The sequence below is a fragment of the Delphinus delphis genome, chromosome 14, assembly GCF_949987515.2.
Source record: "Delphinus delphis chromosome 14, mDelDel1.2, whole genome shotgun sequence".
Lineage (NCBI taxonomy): Eukaryota > Metazoa > Chordata > Mammalia > Artiodactyla > Delphinidae > Delphinus > Delphinus delphis.
This window is the reverse complement of record NC_082696.1, coordinates 76,598,309-76,623,842: the sequence shown is the minus strand read 5'-3', so window position 1 is coordinate 76,623,842 and position 25,534 is coordinate 76,598,309. Positions and strand designations below refer to the sequence as shown.

Below are 25,534 nucleotides of genomic sequence, written 5' to 3'. Positions count from 1 at the left end.
CTTATTTTCAGAAATTCTGTAATCTTTGTGCTATGCCTTGTGTACTTGAATTTCATTAGCCGTGACTGTGTAGAGGTTCACAGTTGAGCAGTTTTCACTGTGCATGTATTTCTAGTACATGTGAGTTTGGGGGGTGTTTCATAAATCAGGGTTATATGCCACCATGATTGTCTTCTCACTTTCTTTGTTAGGGCTTGGGATGCTAAGCCATTTAGTCAGTTTTTTTTTTTTTAGTTTTATGAGAATTGAAGGGGAACTAAAAAAAAAAAGAATTCTTACACTTGAACTCTTGGCCTCACTTGTGCTGGACTTTTCTAGCCTTGAACCCTTTATTCAGATGGCTGGAAAACAGCATGTGGTATTATAACTTAGGGAAAGTCCGCTCATATTGTTTATAAATTCCAAGTTCAGTCCGTGAGTGGTTATGTATTATTCCTGGGAAAACTAAATCGGGAGGAACTATAATGAAAAGCTCTTAAAAATAAGTTTGTTCCCAGGACGCTGGGCGGCAGCGGCCCATTGGATCTGAATCCATCTCAACGCTCTAGCTGAATGCCGTCGGCAACAGCTATCTCAGAGGCTTGTCTCTTCCACCTTGCATTGCTCAAGACAGCCAGGGATTATATTATAAAATAATAGCAAAAAAAAAAAAAAAAAAAGAAAGGAGACACACAGATAGCTGTATGTGGTGTCCACTCACCAGTTGTGTGAATCGCTGCTCCAGAGCTTGGTACTCCAGTGAGCTCTTGTTGAACAGGTCAGTGGAGAAGGGCACGTTGGCCACACGCAGACTGAAGAACACCACCAGCTCTCGGCCCCTGGCAGCGATGGTCATGGCGCTGGTGGTGATGTACTGCAAAGCTGGGCCAGGAGTGATGTTCTCCAAGAAATGATCCAGGGTGGAAACATACCCACTGAATCCCAGTACCTCAGAGGATGCGTGAGTGCTGGCGAGATCCGTTCCGTCTAAGTCTCCGACTGTATCTTGACTGCTGATACTCAACCTGCTGTCTTCTGAAGATGCAGGTGAACGTGAAATTTCCTGAGCCAATTGGCTGATGGCAGAATAATCATCGGTGGGGATGGTTAGCCGTGGGATTAGTACTGTCTGATCAAGGGAAATTATGTCTGTGGCACTTTGATCAGTCTGAGAAAAGATGCTCGATGCAGTAAAAAAAGGCCGAGTTTCTGATAGGGAGGTGGAGGCCACAGCAGGTGGAGACCAAGAACTGTCCATGGAGGAAACTCCTGAGACCAATTCATTATGTCCAAGCATCCCCGCAAAGAACAGAAAGCAAAAAAGAAAATCCAAAGTTAAAATTACTTTTGGAAAAATAGCATTTGACTATCTTAATGTCATATTTTTTTTATTTATTTTTAAATTTCTTCGATTTTATTCCAGTTTTATTGAGATATTGACATACCTCACTGCATAAAGTTAAGATGTACAGCATGTTTTAACTTACGTAGTGAAATAATTACCATACTTAGTATCATATTTTAAAAAGCAAATTGGTGGTAATTCCCTGGTGGTCCAGTGGTTAGGACCCCGTGCTTTCACCAATGAGGGCACGGGTTCAGTCCCTGGTCAGGGAACTAAGATCCCGCAAGCCACATGGCACGGCCAAAAAACAAAAAAGACAAATTGGTACAGAAAGGGCAGGCAGCCCTGTGTCCACACCTAGGGAGACAGAGGGTGGGTCTCTATAACCATTTTATTCAGGCCCAATACTTCTGGATATGCGAGACTAAAAGAGCACCAATTGCCTAGAATTACAGGAATTACTTACTGCCCAGTGAGACACAGCACATCTAGGGACCAGGTGGTCAAAAAGGACTAGGTCAGCAGGTGGTGGCACACCACAGATGGCTTTGGGGTAGACTTGGATCCCACATCCCCATCTGGACCTCCCAGACAATTAGCTGTGCTCTTTTGGCCTGGAGTTTTATTCACCTTCCAATCATGCAAACCTGAATTTTATGTAATTGGATTTTTGGGGGGATCTCAGCTTATCACATTTTGGTAGTTTCATCAATTAAAATTTAAATTATGCTTTTCCAAAATTGGATAATCTGACTGAATAACTTGCCTATTTGCAAAATGATATGGAGACCGTGAAGATGTGGGTTACACATATAATTTGAACTTTGTATTGGCCATACAACTAAATATTGGGTAATATTTAAAGGTTTTTTTCATTCCTACATGATTATACCTTGATGATACCACCACTTTGCATTGCTTTCTTGAGTAAGTACATATTGAACTACTGAAGTCCATTCCCTTTTTGGTGCAAAATTAAAATCAATAAGTATTTATGAACTAAGAAAGTGGTTATATGAAGCTTTCAGATAAAGATATTGGTGGGTTATTAAAATATTCCAATAAACCTAAACCTAGAGCCACTGATAGATAATATTTAAGGCATTAGGTAGATCAAAAGAGGGAGCTTTCTGTGAATACTTTGGTGGCATTTTGGCAAATATGTGGGAAAGCTGTGTTAAAGTCCAAATGCTAAGCATGATGAATGGACTGTCTGGATGCAGATATAATCTTTGGACTCTCAGTCAGCTAATTTACTAGAGTGCAATCACCCAAACTGAAAATCCAAGTAATAAACAGCTCTGAAAGGTAGAATCATATTACTTTTATTAGTTTCTTAAAATAAAACCTGTCTGTGGAGAATTTAACCAGATTTCAGAGAAGCACGCCCTTTTCTTCCACCTGGGGAGGATGCCTGGGTGTGTCTACCCATAACTCACTCAACTATCAGAAATGATGTTTTGTAACATCCAAGATCTTTCTAGATATACACTCGTAGTTTTATTCAAATCTCTATTGCCATGGACTGAATGTTTGCATTCTCCCAAAATTTATATGTTGAAATCCTCATCTCCAATGTGACAGTATTTGGAGGTAGGGTCTTTGGGAGGTAATTAGGTCAGGAGGGTAGAGCCCTCATGAATGGGATTAGTGCCTTTATAAATAAAAAGAGACATAAGAGAGATGATCTCTCTCTCTCTCTGCCATGTGAGGATACAGAAAGAAGGCATCTGTGTGCTAACCAGAAAAAGCCCCTCACCAGGAATTGAATCATCCAGCAATTTGACCTTGGACTTCCCAGCCTCCAGAACTGTGAGGAAGAAATTTCTGTCATTTAAGCCACCCAGTCTATGACGTTCTGTTATAGCAGCTCAAGCTGACTAAGACATCCTTGGAAAGATCTGGGATAAATAAGTTGAAGGCTTCAAGTACTATCAGTGGTTTGATTTGACTTTGTGCTGGGGGGAAATGCATTTGAATCTGAGCTCCTCAGCTCTCTTCCAGATGGTCAGGGTCAGGGAAGAAGCACAATGACAGGTGTCTTCTTTCTGCTCCAGGCCAGAATCTCATTACTCATACCTTTCTCAGTAGAGAGATTTTAGTCAGATTAAAACAGTCTGTTGCATTATGTCATCAACCAGCAAGCAAGAATTTCTAACTCTTAACCTTTGTGGCATCTTTTAAAAAATTTTTTTTATTTTTTGGCTGTGTCGGGTCTTAGTTGCAGCACACGAGATCTCTTTTTCAGGCTCACGAGCTCAGTAGTTATGGTGCGTGGGCTTAGTTGCCCTGCAGCATGTGGGGGGCACTTAGCTCCCCGATCAGGGATCGAACCTGCGTCCCCTGCATTGGAAGGCAGATTCTTTACCACTGGACCACCAGGGAAGTCCCTGTGGCATCTTAACATTAATCATTCACATTCACAATAAACCCAACCAAGTTATTTCACTGATAGAACCGTTGGCTATTTAAATGTACATTGTTAGATAAAATACAGGATTTCCACTGGAACGTACTTATACTAAAACGTTATTTGTTGTTTATCTGAAATTCAAATTTAACTGGTTATCTTGTATTTTTCTTTGCTGAATCTAGCAGCCCTATTTAAGTGTGATTTTAACAGACCCCTCACAGTCTCTCAGCTTGATATGGAAACTACTAAGGCTATAGTCAATTCTTTTGAAACAAAATTTCATCCAGACATTACCACCACTTATAAATGTATTTAAAATAATTATTCATCAGATTCTTATGCAAAAGACATGCCAGCAACAAAGGCCATCCTAACCCTAAGTTTTTACACTGCAATGGAGAAGGCAAGCGCGAAAACCCAAGGCCATTTATTTCATCATGAGGTATGCAAAACAGACTCCAGATAACTTGACTTTTTAGCTGTCATGCTAGAGCATGCGTAGAGTTCTCATGAGGGCATGAGGTATGTTTATATGTATGTGTGCCCAGGGGGCCGCTGGTAGAAGCCCAGCTGCTGGGTGTAAAGGAAAAGGCTATTTTGGTCACTTTCTGGGCAGGAGATCTTCCCGCAAACAAAGGCCACAGATGAAATGCTCCAAACCAGAGTGGTTGAACTCAGGTCCAGCTGAAGCCCAAAGTGAGATAAGCCAGTAACAGGTGAGGATGGGCTCAGTGGGGGCAGCCAGGAGCCCCACTAGTAGCCAGAGGAAGGCACAGAGACGTGTGAGGCAAGTGCAGATGAAAGATCGGTCTAAATGCTGCTGGAAAGGGTCACACATCTACATGTACCCACTAATCATAAACATCTGGTGGTCACCTGGTTTATGTTTAAAAACCTAAAAACAAAGATTCCACAGTCTCCTCTAGATCTTCAAGTGATGTGACCAGCAAGTTCTTAATTCTCTATCAAACAAATCCATTCTTATTTATCACAACAAAAAAGTCATCTTCTTTTTGGCATATTATAGAAATAGAACATATGTGTTTACTATTCATTCATTCAGCAAATAGATATTGATGGCCTACTATGTGCCAGACACTGTTCCAGGTGCAGGGGTACATCAGTGAACAAAACAGATAAAGGTTTCTGGCCCCAAGAAGGTTACTATCTAGTGGAGGAAGACAGAAAATAAACAAAATAAGCAAAGGGAAATATATTCTATACCAGGTGGTGATAAGAGCTAATGAAGTAACATGAAGCAGGAAAGAAGGTGGGAATGCTGGGTTTGCAATTTTATACGGTGGTCATTGAGAATGCAATATTTGAGCAAGACCTGAAGGAGGTGAGAGAGTTTAGCCATGCAGCAAATGCAAATGAGAAAGCCAGAGAAAGAAGGGTGCCTGTATTGCTCCAGGAACAGCTGGCTGTGAGGGCAGCATGGTCAAAATAAAGTTCTATACTCTCAGTTGAGAGTGAGGGTGACTAAAGATATTTTTAAACACATAAAGTCTCAAAAAATTCCTCTTGGGCACCCTTTCTTAGGATGTGTTTACCTAAAATGATAGGGTAAACCAAGAAATAGGAAGACATGGGGTACTGAAGAAAAGTTAGGGAAATCTCCAGGAAGAAGGTGAAGGGAAATCCCCATCTCAGAGAGATGGGTACTCGAGGTGTAAAAGGAAACTAAGTACATGCGATGCTTGTATCACCAAGCCCTCTGCCATTGTACCAATTTTTTTTTTTTTAACTTGAGAAAACTACTAATGGATGTGCTCCATAAAACAAGAGAGTGAACTCAGAGGGGCCTGAGATCTAGGGATCAGGGAATCCAACTCAGGAGAAAGGCCAAGGAAATTTTAAGGATGACAGAAAATGGAAATCCCAGGTGACAGCTGTCCAAAAGGCCTAGAGAGTAGTAGTCCAGGAGAAAGAGAAGGTCTTTGAAAATTGGAAGTGATAAGTTACCTGATGTGGAAAATTCTACTGGAAATTTCAATGCAAAATTTGAAAAGAATTGGCAATAAGTACAAAGAACATTAAGCAAATAAAAAAATCAAAGAAAACATTAATTCCAGGAAAACAGAAAGTAAACATATTTAGAGCAAATAGTTCATCTGTAAATACATAATGGAAACATTGAATATTGATTCAATAGTTATTACCATATTGATAGGGAAGGGTGTTGTAAGAAACTTAAATCCTTATTTGCAATAATAGGAAGTCAGTACATAATGTATAAAACAGATGAGTCAAAAGATGTATATTATTTAAGAATATGGCAAGAATAAATGCCAGAAGAAATAGCTGAGTTAAAAGGGAGTACTTTTGGTAAGTGGGACTGCACAGTGGGGAAGTGTGAGGTAGCAAAATGCTGTATTTGTCAGAATACTTCAATGATATGGCTTTAGAAGTATTAAACGTTTTATTTTGAGACAACTGAATATTCAAATGCAGTTCTAAGAATAGTAGAGAAGGGCATCAGTGAAAATGGCAGAAGAAGAAACTCCAAAAGTCAAGTTGTCCTTCACATTTGAAAGTTACAGGTAGTAAGTAGCTGGGATACAATAAGAAATATATATTTGCCTCAGCCTCCAGTTCCTGACACAGAGCTCTTAAATTTCTGAACCTTGAGCAACAGCTGGAAAAGTATGCCGTCAAACCCGTTCCAGGGAGAAATTGGGAGCTGTGTGTGTATGCCGGCTCCCTCTGTGCTGAACCCCAGGGGAAGGCCACAGGAAGTGCTTGGTACCCATTTAAAATTGCCTCTTTTGTCTTCTGTGGTTCTGGGGGACTGTGAATGCTGAGCTCCATTGGCTGCCAGAGCTGGGTGATTTGGGAATCAGTCCCTCTGATGGCAGCCATAAAAGTTGGGAAGCCAGTTTTTAGCTGGTTGATCAGAAGTACAAGTGACAGCCTGGGACTTTGGTATCTACAGTAGGGGGCAGTCTTGTGGATCTGAGCTCTTTATCTGTGGGCTCTGCATCAACTCCAGGTGTTTAGTGTCATAATTGAGTTGTAGGACACACAGTTGATGTCTGGAGAGTCGAGAATTGGTTGATATAGGAAAACTCCCTACACATTTGATATTAGAAGTGCTGTGAATAGAGAAGTAGCCCTTCTTTTAGTAGCCAAACCCTCAGGAGCTTTGATACCCTTCCTGAAGCAATGATCTGATGATACAGTCCAGCCAACTAAAAGATACATCAAAACAGAGAACTCAGGAATACAGAAGCTATGACAGAAGGTTTGAGATTGAGCCTTAAATCCATTTAAATATGGAAATCTGTCCAGGAAGCCATGGGAGTTGTGGCCGCAGAATCAATTTTAAATTTATAAACCTTGACCATGTAATATACTCGTCTAATTATCAAAACTTGGGACGTGGGGGAGTGAAGATGGCTGGACTATGGGTGTTCTGATAGTCTTACCTTTTATGACAGTACATCAAAAATGCTGCCTAATGTTGGTACATACAGTGTAAATGAAATGACTCCAAATTAATATTTTAGGTAATCTTATTCTTAGCCTTTAGGGATCTTTTAAGAATGAGTATCTCATAAAGTAAGGAAGAGGGAGACGCTCAAGATGGCGGAGGAGTAAGACTTGAAGATCACCTTCCTCCCCACAAATACATCAAAAATAGATCTACATGTGGAACAGCTCATACAGAACACCTACTGAATGCTGGCAGAAGACCTCAGACTTCCCAAAAGGCAAGAAACTCCCCACGTACCTGGGTAGGGCAAAAGAAAAAAGAAAAAATGGAGACAAAAGAATAGGGATGGGACCTGCACCTCTGGGAAGGAGCTGTGAAGGACGAAAAGTCTCCACACACTAGGAATACCCTTCACTGGCAGGGATGGGGGCTGTGCAGGAGGGAAGCTTTGGAGCCACAGAGGAGAGCACAGTAACAGGGGTGGGGAGGGCAAAGCAGAGAGATTCCCGCACAGAGGATCGGTGCTGACCAGCACTTACCATCCTGAGAGGCTTGTCTACTCACCTGCTGGGGCGAGTGGGGGCTGGGAGCTGAGGCTCGGGCCTCAGAGGTCAGACCCCAGGGAGAGGACTGGGGTTGGTTGTATGAAGACAGCTAGTGTGCCACTGGCTGGCTAGCTAGCTGGGAGGGAGTCTGGGAAAAAGTCTGGACCTGTCAGAGAGGCAAGAGACCATTGTTTTATGGTGTACGAGAAGAGGGGATTCCTGCTCTGTGTGCCCACAGAAGGCAGAGCACCACCTAAGCGAGCTCCAGAGATGGGTGTGAGCAGCAGGTTTATTCCAGGAACACAAGGATTCTTCAATATACGCAAATCAATCAATGTGATAAACCTTATTAACAAATTGAAGGAGAAAAACCATATGATCATCCCAAAAGATGCAGAGAAAGCTTTTGACAAAATTCAACACCAATTTATGATAAATACTCTCCAGAAAGTGGGCATAGAGGGTACCTACCTTGACTTAATAAAGGCCATATATGACAAACCCACAGCCAACATCATTCTCAGTGGTGAAAAACGGAAACCATTTCCTCTAAGATCAGGATAAAGACAATGTTGTCCACCCTCACCACTATTATGCAACATAGTTTTGGAAATTTTAGCCATGGCAGTCACAGAAGAAAAAGAAATAAAAGGAATCCAAATCGGGAAAGAAGTAAAGCTGTCCCTGTTTGCAGATGACATGATACTATACATAGAGAATCCTAAAGATGCTACCAGAAAACTACTAGAGCTAATCAATGAATTTGGTAAAGTAGCAGGATACAAAATTAATGCACAGAAATCTCTTGCATTCCTATACATGAACAACAAAAAATCTGAAAGAGAAATTAAGGAAACACTCCCATTGCAACAAAAAGAATAAAATACCTAGGAATAAACCTACCTAAGGAGAAAAAGACCTGTATGCAGAAAACTATAAGACACTGATGGAAGAAATTAAAGATGATACAAACAGATGGAGAGACATACCATGTTCTTGGATTGGAAGAATCAACATTGTGAAAATGACTATACTACACAAAGCAATCTACAGATTCACTGCAATCCCTATCAAACTCAATGGCATTTTTCACAGAACTAGAACAAAATATTTTACAATTTGTATGGAAACACAAAAGACTCCTAATAGCCCAAGCAATCTTGAGAAGGAAAAACGGAGCTGGAGGAATCAGGCTCCCTGATTTCATACTATACTAGAAAGCTACAGTAATCAAGACAGTATGGTACTGGCACAAAAACAGAACTATAGATCAATAGAACAGGAAAGAAAGCCCAGAGATAAACCCACACACTTATGGTCACCTAATGTATGACAAAGGAGGCAAGAATATACAATGGAGAAAAGACAGCCTCTTCAATAAGTGGTGTTGGGAAAACTGGACAGCTACATGTAAAAGAATGAAATTAGAACACTTCCTAATGCCATACACAGAAATAAACTCCAAATGGATTAAAGACCTAAATATAAGGCCAGATAGTATAAAACTCTGAGAGGAAAACATAGGCAGAACACTCTGTGACATAAATCACAGCAAGATCCTTTTTGACCCACCTCTTAGAGAAATGGAAATAAAACCAAAAATAAGCAAATGGGACCTAATGAAACTTAAAATCTTTTGCACTGCAAAGAAAACCATAAACAAGATGAAAAGACAACCTTCAGAATGAGAGAAAATATTTGCAAATGAAACAACATAGGATTAATCTCCAAAATATACAAGCAGCTCAATATCAGAAAAACAACCAAATGCAAAAATGGGCAGAAGAACTGAATAGGCATTCCTCCCAAGAAGATATACAGCTTGCCAACAAACACGTGAAAGGATGCTCAACATCACTAATCACTGAGAAATGCAAATCAAAACTACAATGAGGTAGCACCTCACACCGGTCAGAATGGCCATCATCAAAAAATCTACAAACAATAAATGCTGGAGAGGGTGTGGAGAATAGGGAACCCTCTTGCACTGCTGGTGGGAATGTAAATTGATACAGCCACTATGGAGAACAGTATGGAAGTTCCTTAAAAAACTAAAAATAGAACAACCATATGACCCAGCAATCCCACAACTGGGCATTTACCCTGAGAAAACCATAATTAAGAAGAGACATATACCACAATGTTCCTTTCAACACTATTTACAGTAGCCAGGATATGGAAGCAACGTAAATGTCCATCAACAGAGGAATGGAAAAAGAAGACGTGGCACATATATACAATGGAATATTACTCAGCCATAAAAAGAAATGAAATTGAGTTATTTGTAGTGAGGCGGATGGACCTAGAGCCTGTCATACAGAGTGAAGTAAGTCAGAAAGAGAAAAACAAATGCCACATGCTGACACATATATATGGAATCTAAAAAAAATGGTTCTGATGAACCTGGGGGCAGGATAGGAATAAAGACACAGATGTAGAGAACGGACTTGAGGACATGGGGAGGGGGAAGGGTAAGCTGGGACGAAGTGAGAGAGTAGCATGGACATATATACACTACCAAATGTAAAATAGATAGCTGGTGGGAAGCAGCTGCATAACACAGGGAGATCAGCTCAGTGCTTTGTGACCACCTAGAGGGGTGGGATAAGGAGTTTGGGAGGGAGGCGCAAGAGGGAGGGGATATGGGGACATATGCATATGTATAGCTGATTCACTTTGTTATAGGGCAGAAATTAACACAACATTGTAAAGCAATTATACTCCAGTAAAGAGGTTAAAAAAAATAAATTAAGGAAATATTTATCTGAAATTCAGCAATTTCTTGAGTTTTATTTGTTTCATTTTCTTATGTTGAAGTCAAGTAATATTAAATGCAGTCCATTTTATTTGAGTGGCATTCCAGAAAAATTCCATGTTTGTAAAAGCCTTTCTATGTAGCCTGTCTATTAAAATGTATTGAGAGATAGCTGGAAAAATAGATTAAATACTTAGTTATTTCTGAGTAGCACAGTTTTAATATTATTTTATTTTCCCTTTTTGGTAATTTTCTTCCTCCTTTAGCATTTTAAATAATGAGCATGTATGATTTAAAAGTAACAGTAATTACTATTTTTAAAAGTCTATTGTTTAGTCTAACATAATTATACACAATTTTTTGGAAATCTCCAATATTATATTTTTGTGCACCATGAAATATAGAAATACACATTACATAAAATACATTTACAGACATATACAGTTAAAAAATTTTTCTTATAGATGTTATTTTAGATTTTTGCAAACTTCAGATAAAAGAATAGCTCCTTGGTAAACTGAGGTAAATATGAAATTTCGCATGTATCTACTTATTAAGTAAGTCTTAAGCAGAGAGCAACCACAGAAGTAAAAATATTTTACTCCAAATCTTTGTTACTGTTAACATTAAAATAACATTTGGATTAAAACTGAAATTGTTAAGAAACTTAATTCCTACACCGTGGAGTGGAGGACGTCACTGTAGTTTCTTACAATATATTTTAGTTAGATGTTTCTACGGGGTTATGGCCTCAAAATCTAGTCTTAGACTCTTGAGAGGCAGGGAGAGGGATGGATTGGGAGTTTGGGACTAGTAGATGCAAACTATTATATATAGAACGGATAAACAACAGGTCCTAGTGTATAGCACAGGGAACTATATTCAATATCCTGTTACAAACCATAATGGAAAAGAATATGAAAAACAATATGTAGATATATATAACTGAATCACTTTGCTGTATAGCAGAAATTAACACAAGGTTGTAAATTACCAATACTTCAACAAAATAAATTAAAAACAGAAAGAACCTTGAGAGGCAGGATTGAGGATGAGATGGGAGGAAACTAATATTTATTTGGCACCTGTTATGTTCTAGGTACTGTACAAGGGATATTTTTAAAAAATCTTCAGTTACTTTAAGCCATAAGTTTTCACCTGATTTTTACACTCTGCACTCACTACTTGATGTCTTTGAAATATCTAATTTTGTCTTCTTAAGTGATTAAAGTGAGTAATTAAGAGAGGCTACAAAGATGAGGGTCCCCTGACCAGAGGTCATTATCAGAATGAGCTGTGGATGTCAGTGTATTTTAACAAATCATCAAACAAGGCACATTTCTTTCCAGTTTAGTTTATTATACTTTTCCCCCATTAAACAAAAATGCCTAATCTGTGATATCTTATTAGACTTAAACCCTGCCTCATATAATATAAAAACTACAGAGCTCTGAGTCACACCTGATTACTTCCTCTCTTCATTGTAACATAATTTCTAATAGCTTTCAGTTTAGAATCAGCCCTCTAGGAGAAAATTGGACGACTTGGAAAAAGAGAACATCTATCCCTGGTTTGTTGGTGACAATAAAATTTGCCTTCACTGAAGAAATGAGTATTTTGGGACAAATGAAGTAAAGTGACATGGATTTGACGTGCAGTGATATTGTAGCTTTTAATAGCATGGTTATAGTTCAATTCTGAATGGTTTCTGAATCATTTATTCCAAGATTATGGAAAAGGTTGTGTTTTTCAGGCTTTGACTTGCAAAGTGAAATAATCAATATATTTTTCTCTCTACTAATAATAATGTACCTGAGAGAATAAAGATTAATATTACATATAGTGTGCATTTGGGACTGTGGAAGACCCACAACACATTACATGGTATGGTAACCTCTAATGGGGTCACTGATGAGCCTTACTTCCTGTTTTTAATATCCCTGTGCTGTCCCCTCCCACACTGTAGAGGCTGACATCCATAGCATGCTATACAAATGATGATGCATGATTCTGAGGTTAGGTCATACAACATATTACTTCTTCCACCTCGTTGCCTTGAATCAATTGCTCTGGAGGGAATCAGTTGCCATGTTGTGAGGACACTCAAGCAGCCATGTGGAGATGCTTGTATGAGGAAGAACTGAGGCCTTTTTGAGGCCAGTTTGCAAGATGTGTGAGTCATCTTGGAAGACCAGCCCCTGTCAAGTCTTAAGATTATAGCCTCAGTTGACATCTTGACTGCAACCTCATGTGCGACTCTGAGCCTGAACCAACCAACTAAATTTTTACATAGATTTCCAACCTCTCCCAGTGGAGAGACAATAAATGTTCATTGTTGCTGTCAGCCACCAAGTTGTAGAGTCACTTTATATGCAGAGACAGATAACCAATCCACATAGACCCCCTTAAAGACCAGGCATTGCAGGATTTAAGTCTCCCAGTCTCTAACTCTGGCTTTAATCAGAATACCACAAAGGATCTGGCTTTGGTTTAGGATATTCTTTTTTTTTTATTAAAAATTAAAAAAAAATTTTTTTTAATTGCGGTATACTTTTTTTTTTTTTTTTTTGGCCACGCTGTGTGGCTTGTGGGATCTTAGCTCCCTAACCAGGGATTGAACCTGGGCTTTGGCAGAGAAAGCACCGAGTCCTAACCACTGGACCACCAGGGAATTCCCTATTGAAGCATAGCTGATTTACAATGTTGTGTTAGTTTCAGGTGTACAGCAAAGTGATTCAGTTATATATATGTGTGTGTGTATATATATAAATATATAAATTCTTATATATATTCTTTTTCGGATTCTTTTCCTTCATAGGTTATTACAAAATATTGAGTATAGTTCCCTGTGCTATACAGTAGATCCTTGTTGGTTATCTATTTTATATATAGTAGTGTGTATATGTTAATCCCAAACTCCTAATTTATCCCTCCTTCCTCTTCCCCTTTGGTAACCATAAGTTTGTTTTCTATGTCTGTGGGTCTATTTTCGTTTTGTAAATACATTCATTTGTTTTTTTTTTTTTTAGATTCCACCTATAAGCGATATCATATGATATTTGTCTTTGTCTGACTTACTTCACTTAGTATGATAATCTCTAGGTCCATCCATGTTGCTGCAAATGGCATTATTTCCTTCTTTTTTGTGGCTGAGTAATATTCCATTGTGTGTGTGTGTGTGTGTGTGTGTGTGTGTGTGTGTGTGTGTGTGTGTGTGTAATATCAGTATTCTAATCTGCAATGGGGACATTAGATGCCAGTCTATTTATAGGGAAGTTTTAGAACAGGGTGTGTGTTTGTGTTTATGGTGGGAAGAAGGGGAGGAGTGAGTAGAAGGAAGGACTGAGAGACAGACGTAGCTTGTGTATTTAGGAACGTGGTTTCTATCCTCAGCGTTGCCGCTCTGAATTGTATTTACCTAATCTAGGTTGCCGTAGGCGACGTCCATGCTAGGTGTCCCCAACCCAACGAATTCAGTACCCCTTTTTCTAACAAATATTTGGTAATGCCCCCTTATGATCCTGAATGAGCTTCATCAAGAATATAACCAAGCAAATACACACTTTCAAAAAAGTCAATGCATTGTTCAAACTGTAACATAAACAGGGGGGAAGGGTGGGGGGAAGGGATAGATTGGGAGGTTGGGATTGACATATACACACTGCTATATTTAAAATGGATAACCAACAAGGACCTACTGTACAGCACAGGGAACTCTGCTCAATATTATGTAACAACCTAAATGGGAAAAGAATTTGAAAAAGAATAGATAAGTGTATACGTAAAACTGAATCACTTTGCTGTACACCTGAAACTAACATAACATTGTTAATCAACTATACTCCAATATAAAATAAAAAGTTAAAAAAACTGTAACATAAAGGAGAAATAAAAGGAAAATAATTTATAATAGCACAATATGTAATTCAAAAGGCATTATAGCACCATAAGACATAATAAAGCAGTTAGATTCCTATATGTACTTATATGTAAACATCTATAAACATCATTGTGGATTCCACAGCTACAATGGCAGACAGATTCAGATGTTGTATTGGCCACATAAACACAATGATCACTACTGTCATAAGAGAAGTAGTGATTTCCTGAATTGGTGGCTAACACTTCGTAAAGTTCATTATACACATTGGCTGAATTTGCAGAAAGCTCAGGTTAAATTAAATTTTGCAAAATACATTTTGCAAATTATACTTATATAAAAAAAGAAGTGTCAGGAAAGAATGTAAAGGACCTAAGTGTCTTACCTAGTGCACTTTCTGGGTTTTCTGATCTATACGGGTCTGTGCCTTTTATCATTTTTGCAATCTTTTAGTTGTAGTATACTTAGAGTAATGCAAATTATTCTTGTCCATGAAAGACAAAGGGTTTTCATCAGGTGGGATATAATTGACTATTTCCGTGTGGCTATTGGCCAGTTTTGCATAAACTTGTAAATTTATTTCCTCATTTTTAATTGCTGATTGTGTTGTTTGAATTCTCCTTCAAACTGGTCATAACGTCTTACTTGTTTCCTTATTAGTAATTTGCTAAATATAATCTTTGACTTATGTTCATTTTATATTTGTATGAGAGTAATGATTTTACCTTTTAATAAAGTTTTACTTTAACAGGAGTTAGGTCCAGGCTTAGAAATTTACAGTTTTCTGCCCCCCCCCCATATACATGAATATCTAGCAAGATATACAAAAGTATTACTGGATATACAGACTGCCAACAAACACATGAAAGAATGCTCAACATCATTAATCATTAGAGAAATGCAAATCAAAACTACAATGAGATATCATCTCACACCGGTCAGAATGGCCATCATCAAAAAATCTAGAAACAATAAATGCTGGAGAGGATGTGGAGAAAAGGGAACACTCTTGCACTGCTGGTGGGAATGTGAATTGGTACAGCCACTATGGAGAACAGTATGGAGAGAGACATTTTCCTAAATTCTAAACGTGCTCATTCAAGGCAAACAAACAGATACACATAGAGGTATTCATTTACCTGTCTTCAAATGCTTTCATTCGTTCCATCTATAAATGAAGTTGGGTAAGTTTTGTAAATGCTGTCTTTGGATGACATTTTGTGAACATTTTATTAAAATTCTGTGGATTAGCACTTGTTTCAACATTCCAAATAGAATAAAGCTAATACACGTGCTCTGGCAAGGATTTTACCTAACTTGACAATACAGAGAACTTGCCACGTAGCACGGGAGAGTTGTTATTTTTCCATCTCATTCATTGCCAAGCAAAAAAAAAAATAGAGACAGAAGAAATTGAAAATCGTCTTATCTTTTGGTTTACTCAGTGGTCAAAAGACATTAAATTTTCTCTGAGATTATAGAATCTAAAGACAAAGTTCCCATTTTCCTGACACATTTTTAAGGTCAGGTGAATGATGTGACCTGTCTCTTTGAGCAGAAGTGTATGACAATGACTGGTTTGCTCAGTTGCCTGTGCGGACTTCCTTCTAGAAACTGACCACTGCATGCAACTTGTTATTTCCTGATGCCTTCAGGAATGCAGATTCATCTTCTTAAAACTTAAAAACTAAAGGAATTCATGGGAGTTTCTATCCATGTAAATGGATAGAATTCCCTTGTAAATGCTCTTGCTATTTCTACCTTAAGGACTGCTAAAATGTCACTTTCCCTCAATGCAAGAGGTGCTTCTTTGATTACAAAGCGGATCGTATTGTAAACTCCCCGAGTCTTCACAGCAGGACCCAAGGTGACATTCCTTCCCCACAGTCTCAGAGATGACCTTGTCAGCTCCTGGTTGCTCACTGGCCTCAGACCATTTGCACAACTGGTGCCTTATACTCTCTGTAAAAATGGGCAAAAGAGAGTCAGAAATATTTGCTTTCCCACCCTCATTGTGATGTTACCTCGTGTGGGTCAAGGTAAGAGGACATGAGACAGCAATCCTGTAGCTATGAATACGCCATGTCCCAGTCGCTCGAGAAGTGATACGGGTGGGAACGGGTGACTATGGGATTGGCTAGATGTCACTTTGACTGCCTCGCCCATGTCACCCTGGTGCCTGTCTCTCAGTGGCTTTCTTCTGCACAATGTTCTGTCTACTGTGTATTTCCTGCCCCCTTTTCTACCGTGGGCTCCTTCCAACTCCACAAATGCTGACCACCTATTATCACTGATGACAAACACACCTTCACATTATGACTAAGGGCATTCCATCAGGCAGCCCTGCTTTCTCTCTGCGCCAGATGAATTGTCCAATTATGACCTGATTCTGCCCATTCTAGTCCTGGCTTTGCATCTTTTCCTGCTGACCTAATGTATAAAGCACTCTCTTTTTTTTTTACCTACTATGCTCATTCAAGACACACTATTATGGTTAATTTGATGTTAGTTAGGCCATGATACCCAGATATTTGGTCAAACATTATTCTAGCTGCTTCTGTGAAAGTATTTTTTAGATGAAAATAACATTTAAATCAGTTGACTTTGTGTAAAACAAATTACCTTCTATAGTGTGGGAGGGCCTCATCGGTTGAAGGCCTCAATGAACAAAAAAAGAAACCTGACCTCCCCAGAGGAAATGGAAATTCTGTCAGCAGAGTCCTCCCTGGGTCTCTGGTCTGCCAGCCTACCTTGCAGATTTTGAACTTGCTAGCCTTCACAGTTGCATGGGTCAAGTCCTTAAAATCATTATGTTGACCTAGTTATGTGGCACAGTTTTCTGGATTTATCAACCTCTTCTTTTCTCCTCACTGTAAAATACTCGAGAGATCAATCAGAAGCGTTGCTAATAATAGATACTTATCAACCTTCCTCATTATGTAAATATGAACCAACAAAATTGGATGAAAGTGGCCATGTCAAGGGTCTGCGAACAAGCTAGGGCTGGCATCTCCTGGAATGTGCTCACTGGTCGTATGACCATAAAGTGGCAACAGGAAGACCATATTTGGACATCTGGGAGTGTGACCCAGACCAGCTTACTTGCATATAGTACAGACATTGCAGACACATAGATCACCACCACCCACTATTGAGCCCATAACAGACGCTGCTCATAATCAGGCCAAGCTTTCTTGCCGAAGCCATTCATGGCTTCAGAATTCTTCATAATGGTTTTACCTCTTAACTACCACTCAAGTCAGTTCATTTTTGTCCAACTCCCCTTCTATCACCCAAGTCCAGGCCATCCACATTTCCAGCACGGATTGCTGTTAACACTCTTCTAACTGATGGCTTGCTTTTGCCCACCTCCAGCCAATTCCTCACAACGCAGTCAGAAGATCTATTTAAACTCAGATTTGCTGTGTCATTCCCAAGCTTAAGACCCCTTCAGTGTTCTTAACAGGCTCATAAAACTCGATGTTTCTGTTCATTAAAATGTTGAAAAGAGATTACAGGGACCACTACTCCGCATAAAACATTGGATCATAACTTGAGGACGGAATTGGGAAGAGCTGGAAAAAGGGTGGTCATGGAGGAGAGGTTTGAGAGAATGAGGGTTGAATAGCGCTGCAGCAGGGAGAGGGCATCAGATCAGTTCAACTGGGGGCAGAAAGTCAGAAAACACATTTTCTTGGCAATTGCCACAATTTGGGGCAAATTCCCAAATATAAAATTTGGAGGACAGCACTATCTCAGCTTTGATCCAATTTGAGAGTTGGAAGGCCTTCACGTTTCAGTTTTCTCTGGGCGTTGTGAAGATGGTATCTAGGGATGGAGCATAATTGCAAGCCCCTGTTGAATGGCCGTCCCTTCCTTCTTTGAGATGAGATTTTCCCCATGGACCTCCGAACTATTTTTATTAGTGGCATATTCCTGCTGGGAAAATTCACTGTTTGGTCCTCAATTTAGAAATACAAGGAAGAAGAGGCAAACATGTTGACCTTAGTGGTGTAAAGTTCAGCTGAGTTTTTCTTACAAATCTTACCAAGTCTTAATTATTATCTTTTCATCTTGAAGTGGAGCAAATTAAATAACACCCTGGCCAGGCTCTTGTGGTTGAGAGTTAGGAAGTAAAATGTTTTGGCTGGGAGAGTGGCTTCTTGCATATTTCCTCCACTTCATGCCTCCACATGAATCCTTGTGGTATTAATACATCCCATGCAGTGGAGCTAATTAAAGTTGTTCAGCACTCTCATTTTGACAAAAGTATTTACCAATGAGGAATATCACCCTTCATGTGAGGCTGTCTCTGGAGATGCATGATGACCGATACACAGAGAGGTATATCCTCCAGGAGTTTACCGTCTGACACCAGAAACACTGATGGACCCAGTAAAGTTGACAACAGTAACAAATAGTTATGAACCCCCAAGCATGTGCCACACACTGTGCTCAGTGCAGGAGATCTTTTAAAAAGGATAAGAATACATTCTTTCACTTCAGGAAGTCAGTCTTGGAGGGACCCCAGAGATGCATACCAATTATTTCAATACTGAGTGGTAAATGCCTGATGGAGGTATATATACTTTTTTGTTTTAGAGTCAGCGAAAAATGGTAATTATGAGTCTTTTCAGGCAGCAGTTGGGAAAAGCTTCACAGAGGAGGTGGCATGTTGGCTGGAACTTAAAGTATCAGTAGGAGGTCATCAGGCTAGAAGGATGGATGGGTATTATAAGCACAAGAGAGAATAATTCGTGCAAAGCTACAAAGGCATGACTATGGTTGACATATTATGGCAATGGTGAGCACAATGGCCAGAATAGATAGCTGACCACTGTTTCTGTACCACTTCATTGGCTCTCTCTGAGCTGCGTTTTTAGGTAGCGCAAAAAGGGAAATAATCAAATTAACCCATCAACTCTTACTTTCATGGAGGTATTATGCTATAAATGTGTTCATTTACTCTTTAACTCATTTAATATATATTAATTGCCTGTCTAGATGTTCCACACATCTGGCTTGACACTGAAGATGATGCAATGAGTAGAGACAGACCGAGTCCTTGACCTCAAGGAATATGAGGACCCAGGTTCTCTAATGGGTTCATTCAGTTTAGCTCATATCACTGATTCCTTTCAATGGAGTCAAAGGCTGAGGCCAGATTAAGGAAAGTCAGAAACGTGTGGTGTTTTAACCTATTGCCTAGATGGGGGATGTGATGGCTAATTGGACTGGGCCATGGGATGCCCAGATATTTGGGTAAACACTATTCTGCGTGTGTCTGTGAGGGTGGCTCAGGATGAGATTAAGATCTGAATTGGTAGACTGAGTAAAGCAGGCTCCTCCCTAACGTGGGTGGGCCTCATCCAATCTGCTGGAAGCCTGAATAAGACAAAAGGCGAAGTAACGTGGAATTCACTCTCTCTGCCTGTCTTTGAGCTGGAACACTGATCTTCTTTTGCTTTTGGACTTGGACTCAGACTGGGGCTTACACCACTGATGCTCCTGGGTCCCCAGCTCGCTGACTGCAGCTCTGGGATGTCTCAGCCTCCATAAGCATGGGAGCCAATTCCTTATAGTGAATCTATCTCTATCTCTATATCTCTATCTCTATCTCTATATCTCTATCTCTATCTCTATATCTCTATCTCTATCATCTCTATCTCTAATCTCTATCTCTAATCTCCTGTTGGTTCTGTTTCTCTGGAGAATCCAGATTAATGCAGGGAATTAAAGGCAAAACAATGTCCAATAGCAGAATAGCTCTGCCTAAAGTTTGCTTTTTCACCGTTTCAGATATTGCAATTTATTGAGAGATCTGGCTTACATCTTAAATGGAATGTCTAGCAAGTGAGAAACTAATTTGGGAGGGAGAACACTAAAGAGCTTCTCTTTTGGCAGGTCAGATCATCATTCTAATGAACGAAAAGGAAAATGTATTGCTGCCTACACACATGTGAACCAAACCAAATCAAACCACACAAAATTTCTATCCTAATGATATGATACCACTTTTGAACGAGTTGGATGCATGTTATGTGGAGAACAGAATGTTGAGTTTGTCCTATAGGTTTATGACTCATTTCTATGAAATAGGAATAATCTTAACAGATAACTGGCTCTGCAAGAAAGAATGGGATCAACTAACCTAAAAAAATAAAAATAGAAGACCTCAGAATTCGAGACCAGATAGACACCAATTCATTTAGTGTTCTAGAGGCATGTTTTGCAAGTACTTTATCTCAGGGGATTAACCACTACCTTAGACTACTTACGCTGAGAGATTTCTATGAGTACTTGACTGAGATTTTAATGGCTTAGTGGGCCTTTGGTGACACTAACCTTAAACATTTTCCAGGCTAGAATTATCTCAGTGATACCGAGGTGCAGAGCTTTGGAGTCCTGGGTGTCATCTACCTGTGCTGCGGAGAGACCCAGAAATTTTTGAGGGAGGGAAGCCTTGATCCTGCCGAGAGCTGCTTTTTGTTTTCCTTCCCCTTTCTACATATATGAGTGGGATGCCTTTTTATCAGGGATGTTTCCTAGTGGGGGTCTTCATTGGTCATTGAGATATGTCCTTTCTGTCCCTGGCTGGGCTGATTACGAAAACGTATGGATCTGCCTTTCATTGGCAACATAGCATATTTGCTGTCTAAGCCCAGGCCAACAAATATAGTGCTTCTTGGTCAATACTAATCGAAAGCTCAGTTATGAGGGTCATTTTTATTTATGGGGCATCGACTGAAGGTTATACCGCATGGTCATGCCTCTGGATACTCTAAAATCAATCCTTGAGTTAAGGCAGACGGTCAGCACCTGTCCCTCATGGAACCACTGTAATGAACTGGGTTCAGGCATTCGTTATGCGTCTCCAGGGAGGGCCTTCTAGGAAATACCTGACACCGAGTTTATGCTGTAGGGGAGGCTGAGGCAGACAGAACGTGGTTCACTGTAACCCAGATGCTCCTTCTTAGGAGGACTCATAGGAGAAATATTTTTCTCCTAAGCAATTACCATGCTCTAAGCATGCAGGTTCCAAATCATGTGACAAATTGCATTGTCCTCACTGCACAGTCTGCTGAGAAGCTCAAAGCCAAATTCATGAACCACCTAAGCAAAGAAATAATGTTCTGATATTTACTTTCTAAACAATTTTCCCTATGGAGTCATTTGATTTTTAAAAAAATATTATTACGGTGAAACATAACATAATATTAGACGTTTTAAAGCAAATGGTTTAAATCATAAAATGCCAAATATAAAAAAGGAGTGATGGCAATATTCAGTTCAATATTGCCTTAATTCTGTTATTCTAAAATTATTTATTAGTTATAAACATCTGATGACCTCAAAAAAAGTGAATGATTCAGTACTTGTGTTAGGAAAATTCACAACGTTGTGTAACCACCACCTGTATCTAGTTCCTAAACATTTTCATTACTCCAAGAGTCATCTGACCTATCTTTGTTTCATCTTTTCTTCCATTTTTCTTTCAGTTCTTTAAAATAAAATCTTATTGTATTTCACACAAGTCTGTAAACCATCATCACCTTTTTTGGGGAATGAGGCAGGATTTTAATAAACAAATTATTAAGAAAAACCTAAGAACCAAGAATGACTCATCTTGCAGAAGCTAAATGAAGGAGTATAAAGAAGGGAGTGTCAATAGGAGCCCCGCGCCAGCGGTGTAGTAAAATAAAGATGGAAGGGATGCTGCTCAATTGAAAAACGATCTGTGATTTGTGTGAAAATTGTGTCCCTGTAACGTGTGAAACCGTGTGAAAACTGTGCTGATTAGAAGGCGAGATTGTGAAGACTCAGAATGCTAGACTATTAAAGAAAATGACAAGGCAGTGAAATAGAGAAAGAAGAGGCTGTGGGTTGAGAGAAAACAAGTTTGGGGCACTATATATTTTTTAAAATGATGGGGCTACTACGCCAAACATAGTGTAATAGGTGGAAGAAACTTGAATGATGGTCTTGGCTTTGCCACCAGCTACGCGGTGTGACCTTGAGCAAGGATCTTCCCACCTCTAGCCTTGGTTTTCTTACCTGTGAAACATACAGCTTAACTAGAGTACGTCTAAGAGTCCTTCCAGCTTTAGTGTTCTATGGTCTATTCATGAATGGAAGGAATGTATACAAAAAATGAAAACAGTAAAGCAATTTTGAAAACACAATAATACTTTCATCATAGATATACTATCATTTTTATTAATATACCCCAAATGCTGATCTTATAATAAGGTTTTTTGGTATCATAATGAAGGAAAGGAATCCAGGGAGCATTTAATATCATTCATGTCACCAAAAGGTGGTCTGTTTTATCCAACCAACTTTTAAGTGATTTAAAAGTCAAAAGAGCGGTTGTTGTGAATTGTGGTTGATTATCGATGGCCATAAATGCTTTGCTACTTCTTCCATCAAGAGATAAGGTCTATGTTCCCTCCTCTTTAACCAAGATGGACGCTATGGCTGCCTAACCATTAGTATGTGAGGAAGTGACACTGTTTCTGGGCCCTGAGGAGACTGGAGCCTTCCACTTTTCTCTTTTGTGACAATGACTCCTTGAACCCAGCTGCCATGCTGAGAGGGAGGTCAAGCAGCCCCTCAGAGAGGCTACACAGTGGAGAAATGAGGCCTCCAGCCAACAGCTCTGGCTGACCACTGATTTGTCAGCTGTGCGAGTGAACCCTCTTGAAAAAAGATCTTCAACGCCAGTTGAGACACTCTAGTTGTCACAACATGGGGCAGAAAACAGCTGTCCCTACTGATCCCTGTCTAAATTTTCAGATTTATGGGCAAAATAAGCAATTGTTGTGTTAAGGCACTAGCTTGAAGGGTGATTTGTAATGCAGAAATAGATAACTGTATCATGCGGTTAATATTTAGTCACTGGTAATCATGTAAACCAAATATAATCTGTATAGGTGGTTCTGCTATCATGCTATACATGTTTTTGTGAAAAACCTTGTACTCAGTAAAGTTGCCTACTGATTTCACACGAGGAAAATAGGAATGAGGTAGACCACCAAAACCCATAGAATTTTGTAAAGAGCCCTGACTAAAACGGAAACAGCTCTATTAAAAATATCAGCCACAAAAAATCTTCCCTGGCATTTCCACTTAGAATCACAGAGCATCCTTATCAGCCTTATATCCTGGGGTTATTGCTTCCTTAAAGACATTTTTGCTTATAGTTTCACCAGGGAGCTGCATAAAGTGGGAAGCACAGAGTTTCCTAAAGCCACTATATCCACTACTTCTTGCACTAAAAAAAGACTCTTCTGCAGAATATTCACTTTTTTTTTCATAAGGTCTTCATATATTGATAAAGATTCCCTCTTTAACTGTGAGAAAGTTTGACCCTATTGCCTCAAAAGTAAACATTCTTGAAAATTCAGAAGTGAACCAGGAACCTCCAAAAACTAAAAATAGAATTACCAAATGATCCAGCAATCCCACTCCTGTATATATATCCAGACAAAGCTATAATTTGAAAACATACATCTACCCCTATGTTCATAGCAGTACTGTTCACAATAGCCAAGACATGGAAACAACCTAAATGTCCATTGACAGATGAATGGATAAAGAAAATGTGGTATATATACACAATGGAATACAACTCAGCTATAAAAAAGAATGAAGTAATGCTATTTGCAGCAACATGGATGGACTTAGAGATTATCATATTAAGTGAAGTAAGTCAGACAAAGACAAATATATGATATCACTTATATGTGGTATCTAAAATATGACACAAATGAAACTGTCTATGAAACAGAAATGGACTCACAGATAGAACAGACTTGTGGTTGCCAAGGGGGAGGGTGGTCAGGGAGGGATGGATTGGGAGTTTGTGGTTAGCAGATGCAAACTAGTATATATAGAATGGATAAAAAACAAGGTCCTACTGTAGAGCACAGGGAACTATATTCAATATCCTGTGATAAACCACAATGGAAAAGAATATGAGAAAGGAAGTATATATATGTATAACTGAATCACTTTGCTGTACAGCAGAAATTAACACAGCATTGTAAATCAACTATACATCAATTTAAAAAAATAAGTTACTTAATTAAAAAGTAAAAAAAATAAAATAAAAAAGTGAACTAGGAGGATTTCGATGTTTACTGACATCCTTATTGACCAGTTACACGTGTGCTAATTGGCACTAAAGAGACACACATAGCAGAACAGACAGTATCCGGGGTCAGCCTGTATATGGAGAATAGGAATACAAACACTGATTGTAAGAGCCCAATCCTCTGTCGCCATAGCCCCTTGTCATGGACGTGGGCCTTAGGACCCACCTTGTCCTGACAGACTCTCAGGTTTGAAGCTCAGTTGAGATGGCTGTTCTGGGTGGGCAGCGGTTGGTGCTGCTTTGGTTTCAGCTTCTTTCACCAGATCCGTCAGGAAAGGGTTATCAGTGCTCTCTGTGGGACTGGGGATGAGAGCTGAGGGAAAGATGCTGAGGGTGACCACCTCTTTAGAAGAAGGTGGTTCAGTGGACAGCTCTTCCATTGGAAACAGTGGTGGGACCAAACCTTCTCCTGGGTGGAGGATGACTTTATCACTGGTCTTTGAGATAGTGTCATAGATGGATTCCTCAAAGAGGATGTCATCATCTAACACAGACCCTGTGGGAAGTAACTCACCAGGTAGACTCTGTCCTGCTCTGTCCACTGTCTCCAGCATGGGTTGACCAAGAGGAAGTTCTGGACTCAGAGTAGCAACCTGAAGAAGGAATTTAGGACAGATGTTGACAAGGGACATTTCTCTGTATATGAGAAGGGTTATACTCTGTATTTTTTCTTTTCATTTAAATTTAAGCAAATCATTTCATAGTTGACTTGAATCTATTGTGGATTCTGTTGTAGGTTCTGATACAGAAACATGTCATGAAAGGAAAACATGCATTGATACAGTAGTAAAATACGATCTCGTGGCTGAGTCTGCCTGTATAGGGTTAACTGATACCCAAAATACTTTGCAACGTGTGTCAATCATATTCGAACTTATGAATCTTTTTATTTAAAAAGGGAATAAAGCTTAGCACTTCCATTTATGAACACCATAGTGACAACTTTTGGCATAAATTAAATGAACATAGCTTTAAATGAAATACAAAAGTTATTACAGAATTCATTATTTTTTACTTCCTAAGTT

At 39.3% G+C, this 25,534-nt stretch overlaps 1 protein-coding gene across 2 annotated transcripts in view; it reads right to left on the bottom strand.

Moving 5' to 3' along the window:
- IMPG1 (interphotoreceptor matrix proteoglycan 1) overlaps positions 1–25,534 on the bottom strand; it is a 90,945-nt gene that overhangs the window by 26,256 nt on the left and 39,155 nt on the right. For both annotated transcript variants that reach the window (XM_060030634.1, XM_060030635.1), the window contains 2 exons: positions 25,020–25,102; positions 701–1,229 (listed from right to left, as the gene is read on the bottom strand). In XM_060030634.1, coding sequence (XP_059886617.1) covers positions 701–1,229; positions 25,020–25,102 — 612 coding nt within the window. The remainder of the gene's footprint in view (positions 1–700; positions 1,230–25,019; positions 25,103–25,534) is intronic.